Source organism: Macrobrachium nipponense, chromosome 6 (assembly GCF_015104395.2).
Source record: "Macrobrachium nipponense isolate FS-2020 chromosome 6, ASM1510439v2, whole genome shotgun sequence".
Lineage (NCBI taxonomy): Eukaryota > Metazoa > Arthropoda > Malacostraca > Decapoda > Palaemonidae > Macrobrachium > Macrobrachium nipponense.
This window is the reverse complement of record NC_061108.1, coordinates 78,122,098-78,136,914: the sequence shown is the minus strand read 5'-3', so window position 1 is coordinate 78,136,914 and position 14,817 is coordinate 78,122,098. Positions and strand designations below refer to the sequence as shown.

At 36.4% G+C, this 14,817-nt stretch overlaps 1 protein-coding gene across 1 annotated transcript in view; it reads left to right on the top strand.

The window, feature by feature from the left end:
• The window catches only part of LOC135216434 (sodium-dependent dopamine transporter-like), a 259,994-nt gene extending 248,183 nt beyond the window's left edge, over positions 1–11,811 (top strand). The window contains exons 12-14 of the mRNA XM_064251797.1: positions 2,109–2,209; positions 3,458–3,628; positions 3,960–11,811. Of these exons, the coding sequence (XP_064107867.1) occupies positions 2,109–2,209; positions 3,458–3,628; positions 3,960–4,079 (392 nt within the window). The 3' untranslated portion in view covers positions 4,080–11,811. The remainder of the gene's footprint in view (positions 1–2,108; positions 2,210–3,457; positions 3,629–3,959) is intronic.
• Positions 11,812–14,817: the final 3,006 nt, after the last annotated feature.

The following is a 14,817-nucleotide window of genomic DNA, read 5'->3' as shown; positions in this document are numbered from 1 at the left end:
GAGAGAGAGAGAAGATAGAGAGAGAGAAGAGAGAGAGAGAGAGAGAGAGAGAGAAGAGAGAGAGAGAGAGAGGAGTGGTTGTGTTAGAAGGGGAAGAGCTGGGAAAAGGAATTTGGAATATGTAGAAGAATGAGAAGTGGTAAGTGGTAAAGTAAGGAAGAAAATAAAAAATAAGATATGAAATACAAAAAGCGAGAAAAGGTGGAAGAATCGGCGATAAAAAAAAATGACATGTCGCAATTGCCTTCTTAAAATGAGTGAAATCCAGTCAGTAAAAAAACAAATAAAGAGACAACGCCTCACGGGAAATAAAACCTTAGTTACAGGAGAAAAGGTTGTGGCTGAAAGGAAGAGATGGGGGGGGGGGGGGTGCGAGGGAGCGGGGAGGGGAAGTGTTATGTCAAAGGAGGAAAAGCTCATTGGGGGGGGGAGGAACCGTACCCCCTCCCCAAAAGTGGTCCCCACCCAGGAGCCTAATGGACCCGTGAATGGCGGCGAGAAGCGTGATGTATGAGATCCTCGGGTGAAACCCGCTTTGCCACTATAATATTGAAGCGAATAAACCGTCTGACTTATATAAAAGCGAAAAGTGAGCGCAATTTTCTCATTAAGTGGTTTATCAGGAAGGTGGGACTCGCATACTTATCAACAATTCTTGCGAAAATGCGACGCCACATGGAAGGCGACCAGTGAGTGCGCTGGCCTCGACTTGACGCTCGCTCGTTGGCAGTGTCACCTCTCGTATGTTTCAAGTTTACATGCAGCTATCTTTATTTGTTTGTTTCCACTGTACAACCTCATTTGCACGTTACATTGAAAACACAGGACCTGTGCACACACACGCACATTTGCTCTGTGCATTAATACAATTAATAACAGGACCTCATTTAAACTGGATAGTACCTAGCGGAGCTTTTTATTTAGGAAAAGTTACGACCTTTCCAGGAGTAACAGTCCTTGTCATCTATGAGGTCATATTATTAATACATATATAAACACACACACACACACACATATATATATATATATATATATATATATATATATAGATTCACATTACCTTTGGGATAGCTTGCACTCAATGGGAATTACAATTATTGTTACACATCTACCCCGGCCAGGATTCGAACCGGGCCTTGGCTTAGACATATTATATAATGATATACAGTCGCCTTTGACCATTCGACTATCATAAATGAAAGTTATAAAAAGAGATAATTACCCTTTGGTGTAAGTTGTTCCAAGGTGAGGTGAATTTGATATTAAAAATCATGGATTTGTATCTACTAATAAAAAATTCAAATCTGTATAAGTGACAAAAATTCATATGTATACACACACACACACACACACACACACACACACACACACACACACATATATATATATATATATATATATATATATATATATATATATATATATATATATATATATGTCTAAGCACTTGTTTTGTGAAAAGACTTGGAAAAGGTGAGTGCTTTCAGCATGTTAGTCGTCTTTACATTATTCCATTAATCGTACATTTTATTTTTAGTTCTCTGTTCGTACACAGGTTATCACGACATCAAAGACATACTTGCTCATTAGTTTAAAGAACAAAGAATAAAAATGTACGAATTTAGATTTACCCTGAAAAAAAACGCCTTGGCAAAGACGCAAGATGCCGTGCAGTTTTGAAGAAGCAGGTCTAGACGCTAACCTTGATTTTATTAGGCAACAGAATTGGAATTAGTTTTGTTTTACCTCTAGAAATGTTCTCGTTTAGATTTTCTTGAGGGAATAAGATTACATTCATGCTAGCGTTTTAGCTCGCTTTTGGAGAGACATTGCCTTTTACAACTTCATCGGACAATTGTTGACAAACATTGTGCTGAATTTTGCGGTGTGTTCTGGAGCGTCGTCTCCCAGACGATAGTATACTTGCATTCTACTTTGACACAATCCTCTCCTATCATCTACTCACACTTTACAGCCATATCCCCTACCTAAGTTTTTTCGATTTTTGTGCCTTCAGAGCTCATATTCAGTTACGTTCTTATCAATGTACTCGGAAAATTTCAGGTTTCCTATGTTCAAACCGTCTCAGCATATGTTTCATTTTTCAGGAATTGCCAGACTCTGCGATGATATTCGGGAAATGATTGGCTTTGCACCTGGTTTCTATTGGAGGACATGTCTCCAGTTCTTCGCGCCTATTTTCATTGGGGTAAGTTGTGATTTTCATTGCTCATCAAAACACTCACACATACATATATATACTGGAATATAGTATGTATATATATATATATATGTGTGTGTGTGTGTGTGTGTGTGTGTTTGTGTGTATACTTATTTATATACATATCTATAGATAGATAGATATATATTGTATATACATAATATATATATATATATATATATATATATATATATATGTTGTTATACATACCTGTATGCGTATCCGTTTCTGAGTGCATTTACGAGTCTTCGAATACATACATTCATACTTCACTAAGTTTAAGTCTAGGACCAAACGTGCAGATTCCTCTCTTAAACTGAAATCTCATATAAGCTCATGAAGCGCTGAGAGTTTCTTACGTTAAATGAAGACTTCTCTTACTCTGGCTGTCTCGGTCCTCGCATGTGAGTTCACTGGAATATTAGAAGCAGCTGTTTATGAGAAGTGAATAGAAGGCTGAACGAAACAAAAGCAAGTAGTGCTGAGAATTTGACTCAGATTTTCCTTGGTAATCAAATCCTAATTCAGTTTAAAATCCTTATTTCATGAACCTGGATTTTATTTTATTTCTTACTGATCACAGAGAGTCCAATGTTTTGTTCTAGTCTGAACAGGGATGGCGGATGAACATGATACTCTTAGCGGATGAACAAGTCATTAGCGTGTTTTTTTTTTCTGCATAGGTACCTTCCCTTCTTACTTACTTACTAGACAATCATTTTGCAGTTTCAGAAGAAGAAGAAAAGGGAGTCTTTGTAAATCCCTCACAAAACCCTTCATATCCTAAATTATCATTCTTGTCTGCATCAGTCCTCCACTGACAAGTAGTTTTCCTTTTTTTTTTATCTTTTATTAGAGAAAATATACAATATTTTACAATTTTAATAGTATTACATACAGAATTTTATTAAAGTTGACTTACTTATACCTGAATTTAACACAAATTTTATCTTCTACATTTTACAAATAAACATTTCAATGTTAATATTTTTCTGTAGTTACTTGTATAAGATTTTATCAACATATATCTATTTCTTAGTTTCTTTTATTCCTGATTTGTGAGTTGCCAGATCCCAACAACATAGTCACAAATTAAAATGACAGAAGTGTGCCTGTCCTTTTCTGGATGTGCTTCAAAATCTAATTTTAGGATTTTCAATAAACTAGTAGTTGAAGATCCCAACGTCCATCCAGTCATAACAGAACTTTAACTCTATTGCTAAAATGTTCTCCTAGATAATCATCATCTACGGCTTATGTAACAACACTTCGCTATCATCTGAGAACCCAGAAGTCTATCCTTGGTGGACTGATGTCATAGGATGGACTATGGCAGGTTCATCCATGATTATGATTCCGTTTGTCGCCATCTATAAATTCGCCAATACACCCGGGTCGGCTAAGCAGGTGAGTCTCGATTTAAGCCAGGTGTAGGTACTGTGTAATGTGATAGATAAATAGATGGACAGATAGATTTACTTAAAGAAGATAGTCAGTTCATTTTTTGTCTTTATTCTTATTCGTCCTCAACCATCAAGTGGCACTTACATGATCTAGGATCGATCGACTCCAAATACTAAGTAAAACCCTCCAATTGACTTTAGGAATACTTATAAATAAACTGGTTCGTAAACCATAGAAGAGAATGTACCGCTATTGTTTCGACCTCAATAACAAAAAAACAAAAACAAATACCCGTTAACACTCCAAGCCACTGATTTTCCTTCCTTCATTTCAGCGTCTCCGTACGTTGACAACGCCATGGAGGGACCAACAAGTGTCGGTTGGAAACGGCGTCAGGACAGAGACCAATCAGATCATCTTAAACACGGACACACCGGCACCGGATGCAGTCTAGGAGTCCTAACCAACCAATCAGCCCAGAGAAAACAAAAAGCAGATTTGTGACTTTATGGTAGACGAAATAAGAAGGCCAAAAATACCTTGACTAATCCACGCAAAGGTATTCAAATCGATAAGCAGAAACAATAAAAAAAAAAATTATCTCAAAATATTAACTACCAAATAATAAGTCACTTTCTCCCCAGTCTATGCTAAAACGTATCATCACAACTCTGTTTGCCTGGAAATAACGGGACTAAATAACTTGAGAAAAAGTCTGGATGAATAACCCTCTTTCGACACGCACCTAACCTTCCATAGTCTTCGCTGAAAACGTTGATTTTCTTAAACCTCTTTAGACGTTCTTACTACTTTCTTTCCAAGGATTCATTAGATGCTTGTGGCCCCTCCCAAGGCCACTGGACTTCCCGAAAGCCCCAGGGGAAAGCAAGCATCTAGTCACCGCCTGCCCAAAAAACATTCGCAGAGTTGTACGCACATCATCACAGAGCCGCTTCATTCATGGAGTGCGCGCGTATGTGTGTGTACTTAACTGAAGAGCCTTTGTAAAGAGATAATAAACACTTGTGGATATATTACGACAGCTTTTAGCCTTTCAGAAGCTTTGAAGATGTCTACCTAGATAAGAAACAGTTTTACTTGTGAGCCTTCGCCTGGCTTCGAAGCGCTTAAGGTACTTCAGGCTCTGAGACCTTTATGATTAGCGACCTGTTGTCACCTGTAGTAAATGATACTGCGAAATAAGCACAATAGTCTAACTTCCGAAAGGCTTAAAAATGTTCCAATAGTTTTGTATCTATCCTTGTGACGAATTTTATGTACAAATTCCTTGGTGTGCATATGAACGTATGCGTGTGGGTGTGATAGTACACTTGTATGTGGGGTTTTATTGGTTTTAATCAAACTTCGATGTTCTTAGCTTAGATTTTTCATTTCTGGAAGTGTACCTATTCCAAGTCTTTTCAGCAATGAAAGAACTGAGGGATAATACAGTGTCCTTTGTTTTTTTGTGGAATTAGACGTCAAGTGTCGTGAATTTTAATGTTACTGGGTATAAACGATAACGATTAATATTGCGGATACCGCCTGTGTCTGCCTGTTATAACCTTCGCCGCACTCTGTAGTGGCATTTTGAACACAGGCGTACCCAACGCGTTTGAATATTGACGTGTTTTGGTTCCAAAATGTACGTTAGGTATTTGTCTGTAGGTTAGGATATTGGTAAGTATACGCAAACAGACTTACGAATACTTCCCCTTGATCATTCTAGATTTCAGCGCTGTATTTCCACTACAGTTGACTGAACGTTGTAAACATTAATAGATAAAACCATCCAAATACGCGTAGGTTTGATAATCAAGTCTGACATGAAATGTAAATTTCCTGTAATGCATTCATTAACATATAGCATAAGTTTTGTTCTGCTTTACTCGAAACACGCGTCATGTATCCAGATTTTCATTCCAAATATGTTTATACAGTGATAGTTGTCGAATAATTAAGGAACTTTGTTTGTCACTTCACCAGTGGTAAGTCAGCTCTAGCTCCTCGTTTTCTTTGACGAACGAAAAACTCTATTAGAGGAGCAGAGATACTTTTGTTAGTGCTCGTGGTTTCATTGGCATCTTAAGCTTAACATTTCATGCATCCAAGAAGTTAATATCAAAATTAAGCGTCTTACTTGAAACCTAACGACATATTTCCTTCCTAGTGAGACCAAAATTATGTTTATTTTTTATTTTATTTTATTTTATTATTATTATTATTATTATTATTTTGCATTCTCCTATTGAACAGACAATACAACAAAATATTCAAATACTAAAAGTCTTGGTCACTGCAAACATTTCATCATTTTCAACTGCATTCTCAGTAACACTTAAGATCTGATATCAAAATAGAGTTATGAGACAATAATAAAGATGCACTGATATACAGCGCGAAAACAATTGCTGTGTATGATAGGTGAGACATCCTTAATTAAGTGGTTTAAATAATTTTCAGTTTATTATCCCTGTATATATGTAAACATTCCAAGAATTCTCGTGCCAAAGAAACTCCGGATAGTACTTTTAAATACTAGCATAGGTGGTAGGAGTTAACTTTGACTATGTTTTCTATTTATAGCTCGTAACTTGTATCATCTAAAAGCTCGTCTCTTTTTATGAGAACAGCCGTCACAGCACTGAAGGCTTTGCGAGAGAATGGAAGGAAGGGCTGTGCACAAGAGAAGGTCTGGTGACATATTCAAGACAAAATGGTTAACAGTACGAGCTATGTCAATATAATTCAGTGCTGCTTTGTTGGTAGTAGAATCTTAGCGATCTTAGGAAAAGCAAAGAAAATGTCTGGAGGATCCCAGGACTGTGTGCTGTCATTAGGAGAATATAGAATCTATTTTGGTGTATGTTGGTTATAAACTAAGTAAACTCGTTAGTCATGTTATAGCATTTTAGTCCTTATAGAGTGAGTGCTTGTGTTGCGTGAAGCGTGCTGCAACCGCTCTAACTTTTTTTTCTTTTATCCTATAGAAGAAAAGTAGTTTCTTGTATTTGTGGCAGATGAAGAATCATAACAGTAAAATCAGTATTACCTCAGTACGTACGTTACATGCACAAGCAAGGTGACTGGTGTTCGGTCCTTGTTTGGCGGTGCAACAGCGCTTAAACCACTCAACCATTCAGTTTGCACCAAGTGTGCAAATTGTTAGCAAATTCAGTTATTCCGCTGGTATGTGAATAATAGTGCCCGCTTTTAAGAAATGAAATGCTGGCATCCACTTTTTCTCCCTAAGAAACATACCAAATTTTGGGAAGTAGAATATGCTGGTACATTATATTTTTCAGTCCTTTCCTCACGAGTTGAAAAGTGTCGAGTTGATGTTCCAGGGACTGTGGCACAACAAGAAACACGAGTGGAAACTTGCAACAACAAAAATGCTTCTGAGACATATAACAGTCAACGTTGTGAGGCTCCTTATGAATATTTTAAGAATTGATAAATGAAATGTCCACAATTAAAAATGAAGATCTTTCTAATCGCAAACTTTCACTTACTTGCGAAGGGGCAATGAGGTAACTCTCTCTCTCTCTCTCTCTCTCTCTCTCTCTCTCTCTCTCTCTCTCTCTATCTCTCTCTCTCTCTCTCTCTCTCTGTGGCTGCTGTGAAGCGTCTCGTGTAAGTAAAATCTAGAATATAAAGAAATCTCCTTGTATCTGAAACACAGCCGGTATGACTGGTCCCTTTGTGGTAGAGTTTAAGGAATTGCTTATTATATCAAACATATATGCATGGACACGTAGACGAATATATTTGTATACATGAATTGTGTAAATATGCGGACATAAACAATTACTTAGATATTTTGATTGTATACTCTATGCATGTCACTCTAGTAATTGACTTACGTATATTACATGAAAAAAATAGTCTCTCTCTCTCTCTCTCTCTCTCTCTCTCTCTCTCTGAGTGTGTGTGTGTATGTACATATTTATATAGTTTTAATTATACTTTTTATCTAAATATCCACTGTCATGCACAGGGCAGAGAAATAGCAGCCAAGCAGTATTCCTCTAGTCGTATCTGTCTTACTACAATGCGCACTTTCGCTCGTCGCTGTTCTTCGTGGGTGTGACGTCATGGAAACTTTGCCTGGTTATTTTCACGGTTTGGCTGAGGTTGCGTTGCCGCCTCAATAAACATAGTTAAAACAGTTCTGCGTAGAGACGTGTCTTCGAACTACTTCGTCAAGACCTTTGGCGTTGCTAATTTTATGATGACCCTTACAACTGTAGTTGTGAGTTGCCTGATTACTGATGTAGAACTTACCATTTTTGATGTCTTTCTGTGCACTAATAGCGATGGCATGACAGGGTGAAACCCTAATCGCATTCAAGATATACTACTACTTATATTCTGTAATCACGAGCTACCTCACCAAAATACGTTGTGTTGATTTCTAAGCTCCTCCTGCGGATATGGGATATTTTCAGTTCTCAAAAGTCAAAGTATGCTTAGGATACTAAGAACCTTTGTAGACAATATATCTTTAAAGCATCAATGGCTGGAACTCGCACCGTAGCATTGTCATAGATTTCAATATACTCTGTAGTTAAGGAATACGTGGATTTTGATAAAGGAGGTTGAGCTATCCATAAGAACAATGAAATTACATCAATCCTTTTTACTAATGTAAGTTTCCATCTTCTCTAAGCTTGAATTCTACGTGTACTTCAAATGTAAGGAAAAAATTATCAGAATCCATGTTTGATATAGTAGATGCACAACTCAAGATCATAGCTGGCTTCTTAGTTTGCACAGATATCGAACAAATATCTGCATGTATTGTATAACAATATGCCATTTCGTAATGTATTGGGGATTACCCAGAGTATAGCTTTGTAACAGTGGATATATATATATATATATATATATATATATATATATATATCTATATATATATATATATATAACGTCTACGTGTATTTGAAACAACATAGAGGAGCCATATATTTTAACGGGCTTTATCTCGGCATAGAATAGATGAGTAAGCTAAGCGCTAAATATCAGCAGCTTATGCTTGTTTGTTGGACCTCTTCCGCGAGGCTTGTTTTCGAAGCAATGGTTTATGATACATTTCGTCTTTAAGTCAGAAATAAAAGCTCTAGGAATCTGTTGCTTTATAAGTACAGTTCAGTACAGACCAGATGGCACTTATTGTACTTTTAAAGTGGGGGTGGACATGTGTAGGAAAGCATATTATACTTCCATGTTTGCGTAATTAGATGTGCTTACATAAGTAACGCTGTTTTGTTGGTTGAAACTCTTGTCTTTGCACATTTCATGTAGCAGTGCTGCACTCTTGTGTTGATTCCTCTCCCCTTGTACAAATTTAGTCTAGACTAGATGTGAACTTAACCCCATAAGTCCGGCTTCACAGTTCCAATTACAGAAATCCCGTTGAGAATTACCAAATTATTTTTTCTAACAGACAAATGAATCAAGTTAATTTAAAGATACAAAGTTGGAACTTGACTGTAAATGAGTTCGTTTTACCAAGTTTCTTGAGTACCTCTGAGGAGTATCAGTGTAGCAGATCACATTAAAATATTGCCACATCACGCGTCACGTATTTGTGAAAAGGCGTTTCCGTTCAGAATTATTCATATAATGTTGTTCATAAGTCTTCACATAGCTAAGTTGATCAAATAAATGCAATGAAGCAAGAGCTCACGTTTGACCTTCTCCCGCGGAGTGTAGTCTTGCTGAACCGGAAGTAGATCGTTCAAAGACTTTATATACAAATCTCGAGAAACGTGTCAGAATCACCACCAATAGGCGATTAAGACGCTGGAAATCGAAATCAATGAAGCAAAATGGCCTTCCATCTTCAGCTCCTTGAGAAGTATTGAAATCACTCCGATTTCTTTTGTAGTTTTCACCTTGGCTTTTTCTTTTGAGTGTTAAGAAAGCCTCTTAAATAAGATGTCTAAAACTTGTGCTGATTGAGATATCTCCAGATAGAAGATGTCGAGAAACGGAAAGAAAGGGTTCCTCTCGTCGTGAAGTCTTTCGCTCAAGTTACTCACTGTAAGAGAGACATCTGCTATGAAGAGCATCCTGGAGGTCTCGCCATTTCTCCCACACAAATCAAAAACTGATGTCTCAGTCCGTGAATGAGTATATACGCCCTGAGTCATTCATAATCCCTTTCAAAATTTCTCTGCTGGTCTCAGTTCAGTAAAAGGCAGATTCGTCATTTTTCTTACTCACAGGGCAATTATTGTTCACGTAGCTTCAGTAAAACACAGACTTTGTTAGCGTTCCAGTGTCGCATCATTGTCATTTTAAGCCAAATATTGCCATTGCCAGCCTCATTATTAGTATTATCATATTTATCATTATTATGTAGTACAGCATCCATAGTGATAAGAGAGGCAATTCTGACATTTGCTATATATATATATATATATATATAGATATATACTATATATATATATATATATATATATATATATATATATATATATATATATACATATATATATATATGTATAGATATATATAGATATTACTCTGCTACAATATTAGGGACTATGGGGCCTCATTGTGACCTCGTCTGTTGCAAGTTTCCGTAACGATATCTTTATTTTCATCTCTCTCTCATTGTGGCACAGAGTCTGCAGAAGACGTCTGCATACAAAATCAAAATAATGTTCAAGAAAGTAAAGAGAATAGTTAGAGAGTGGAAAGGGCGAAGCCAGCTCCCTGAGGAGCATCATCAAGCGCACTTCCAAGGCGTGAGCTGCTCGTTTCTTTTACATCATTTTCTTGTTTGACAACAAATTATATTTTCCCAAAGATTGAAGTCATTTGCTACTATATATATGATATATAATATGTATACGTATGCAAAATGAACGTTTGTATGTGTGAATGTATGTATGTATGTCTGTATGTATGTATGTATTTATTTATTGTCAAATGTAAATGATCTTAGCATTAAAGGCATTCATAATTTTAAGCAAGAATATATTATCTTGAAAGTACTACATTAGTAGCGTCACGGAGTCGCCATAGTCAGAAATTGTCTAGAAAGTCGCCGATAGCGAGCGGAGGGAGGCATTCTCGTCCCTTGCCACAAATTCGGGGAAATATGTCATACAGCCATTGGCATGTTTCCAGGGTGCTTGTGTAAATTATCAATACGGTTTCAAATTAACGCTAAATGAATATACTATATACATTACTGTAAGCAGTGTGTGTGCCAAAAACTGATAAGTTATCTGTTTCAGTAACATATCACCGTTAGGACAACTGAGAGTAACAAGTCCCACGTCCCTTCTTTCAAGACCTTCTTTCAGATTAGCTCTTCGGATCCAGACCCCTGCGTTTAGTCTAATAATAAATAACTGTTCAGTAGTTGTGTTGTACTTTCACATTTCATTTCTTTTTCTGGTTGGCGCAAACCGAAGCCTTTTATGAAGACTTTCGAACAGTTCGACCGTCTTCCTTCAGCCATAATGGAAGGCTTTGAGGAGAGTGCCAGTAAAGACAAGTGCTATTGTGTTGTATAGTTACCTGTGCGAAGAGAGAGACGAACTGGTTCGTCGAAAGTTAATCTATGGCTGGAATTTAAAACTTTTTGTTTGTACAAAAATGATTTAACTGGTTTGGGTGAGTTTCGTCAATACGGATTAAGACATTCAAAGAAAAGGGATTACGAGGGATAAATGTTTCATCTTTCGTTGACATTTTCACATTCATTTCAAAAGATCAGTATGAAGGTGATTCATGTCTCTCAAGACAAGTGAAATTAAATAGAAAAATATTTAATGACTAATATTTAATAACTTGAAATGGAGATGACTAGCTGTTAATGATAAATTTAAATGTTTTTATATAAAAGACCTGTGGAGGATACATATTGATGGTTTTGATATTCTCTGTGGATTTTAAGGGGAAACAGTTTAACTTTCGGAGATTCCAGACACGTCAGAGCTGTGGCAAATATTTTCAAATAATTTTTTTTTTTCACAGTGTAACAAAGTGTCTAATTCATTGTAATAGTTTGTTTGTGTTATAACAGATACCAGTTTGTATATTAATGTCTGTGAATATCAAAGAATAGTATGTGCATTTCTCCAGTATAAAAATAAACCAAAGGTAAATTCGATATGCTTGCTGTCAATGCAGATTTTTTTAAATAAATTTTTGCCCCAATGTTACCAGACTTTATTTCGCTAATCCTTGGAAAAGTACAAATATGTTTATATATTTGATACTAAAGGCATTCAGAAATCTAATGTGGATTATCAGCAAGTATTAACATTGTATCCTTGTCCCCGATGATGCAATGCTGTGATACAATATACAAACTCGTCAATCCACAGATCTGCCAATACAGACGCTCCACCACTTACGAACGAATGACGTTTCGAACGGCTGTTTGTATCTTGAAAGCCCAGTTTGATATACTCAGGGTCAATACGCACAGTACTATTTAGGCTTTTTTTATACTAAAACACAATGCGTACTACACTGTATTTTATAGAGTATTCTATTGATACCAAAAATATTTAAAACCTAAATACATTAAGCAAACTATGATGATAATACAGTAAAACACAATTTTAAAGTACGTAAGTTGAAAGTTCGCAAGTAGAGTAGTGTCTGCATATCACTATTAAATGTATAAGTATGGAGATGAGCCTTCAAATCTATCAATTAATTGACCAAAAAAACTCTGGGAGCTAAATTATTTTCTGCCAAATCCGTCAAGGTAGCATATCTGAGATTTGGAGGGAAAATTGACACAAGGCGCGAGCAAAGAAAAATCAACCAAGTTTACAGGATCCAATAGAAATAACTGCTGATGCCAAGCTTGGGAAAGTTGGCTAATGTGAGGCCTGAAATGGGACGAACGTTGTATATCCCAACTGTGTCCCTATCATTAAATTCTTATCTTTTGAAGCTATATCTATAAGGAAATGAAAACGGCATTTAACTACAGATTTTATATGTTTTACTTTTGATTGAGTCCTACTCGGAAGCAGTTGCAGGACTGAGGCACCATTTATGAATTATTTATCGGGAACAAGCCATGCTGTGCTCCGTAGCAAAACCTCTCCAGTATCCTTGATGAATAAATAATAATACAGTAGTATGACTCAAAGGGGTGAGTGGAAAGGACTTAATTGGGCTGGATTTACAGATTCACAAACATGAGGGGTAACTACTTGAATACAGTATACTAGGGTATCAGAGAAAAGTCTTTCTTCAAGTGCTTTATCCATATATTAAAAAAGGAAAAATATAAGATTTTTCTATTTATAATGTTTCCAAACATATCTACATATATGCTGCTAAATTATAAACTTTAAAAAATCACCTGGACATCTGCGAACAGGATCGTGTAAGTTCCTGGGTTTCTCGCGCTCGAATCACTGAACTGAAGGTAGAAGTTTGCTGTTTGAATTGCTTCATATCAAATAAAGGAAATTGCTTTTAAAGTTCTTAGAAAACTGATTTTTTGTGGTTGTCAAGGAAAGGTTTCTGAAGTTTATTCCAGAAGGGAAGACTGTGAAAACTGTGAAGACTGCAGAAATTTCAGTCATTTACCTTTGGGACAAGATTATAGTTTCATGGGATTCATGAGTCAAACGACATCAAAGTTATTAACTTGGCGCTGTCTTACACGGCATTTTAAGGTCACGGATAGGAAAACCCCTACAGAGGAGAAAATCATTCGAAATCATTTTGATCCAAAGACAAATTTAAAAGTCAACAATCTAAGCTAATAATGTCTGTTATATGGACTGACGACATCAAAAATAAATGCCCAGACCTTCTTGTTAAATGTACTGAAGCATGGTGAATCATTTTTATATGTTATTGTTATCATACTGGCTGGAGATGTTAAGAAAAGTGTAACCTTGCAGTTGCCTCTATCTAATTTGATATTTCATTATGCACCCAGACTTTGGTTCTTAAATAAAGCATTCGCCTGAGCGACTCATTCCAGACTTCAAGAAACTAGATCTTCTAAGATGTGGGCGCCGTAAGATATAAGTTGCCAAGATTTGTGACGGGTAGACCAAGTTTCTTATATTGGCACACAGTCTATTCTCTATTGCAATATGGACTTCCAAGATGATAAAAACGTCTCTGTATTTATTTGGGCTTTCAATGCTCATCATAAAAGGGGCTGAATTAAATTTCTCCTGATGATTACTGAGCTTCTCACTTTCCTTCTCAATCTGGCTGTGAGACTAACCAAGCGCAGCTCCAAACAACTCTCGCATCTTTTATTTACCGACTCCCCAGCTATTGTAAACAGCATTCTGAGCAGGCTTCCCATATCTTTAGCAATTAAAAATAAGAAGGCTAGACTTTTCATACTATTGTAATATATATATATATATATATATATATATATATATATAATATATATATATATATATATAGTAGTATATATACATATATACACTTTATATACACAGCACACACACATATATATATATGTGTGTGTGTGTGTATTTGTGTGTGTATGCTGTGTGTGTGTATATAATAAAATCTCAAGTATGGAAGGAATGTTGAGTAAGCTTTCTTATCTCAATTGATCGCATCTATCAAAGGAAGTGAAATATGTTGCTCCTCTTAATTACATTTGTGGCAAGATAATATCTAGTCTGATTCTTTTCCGGTTGTTGTTCATTGATTGTACGTGATGTCGTGTCTACTTAGTGGCGCTACTATTAATCCAAACATGAATACAGTCTACTAAAGGAACCACTCTAAGCAAAACTTGTAATCAGCCGCTTCCATCGCCCAAGAGGTGACGAGTGCATGAAGGAAAAGATTTGTTTAGTTTCCTGTGAAAGCAAACTATTGCACCGGCTTTGTCTGTCCGTCCGCCCTCACATCTTAAAAACTACCGAGGCTAGAGGGCTGCAATTTAGTATGTTGATCACCCACCCTCCAGTCATCAAACATTCCAACTTGCACCCCTCTAGCCTTAGTAGTTTTTATTTCATTTAAGATTAAAGAAAGTTATATTCGTACTTCTGGCAGCGCTATAGGTACCAACAACATAGGCTGAGTCTCATGGGACCCGGCTAAGAGTTTTATGGGCCGTGGCTGAGGCCAACAACGGACAGAAAACGCATTATTTACTTGTTGCAATTGCAAACACAGTATGCGACAATATTTTGCTGATAAAGTAAAATTTGCTC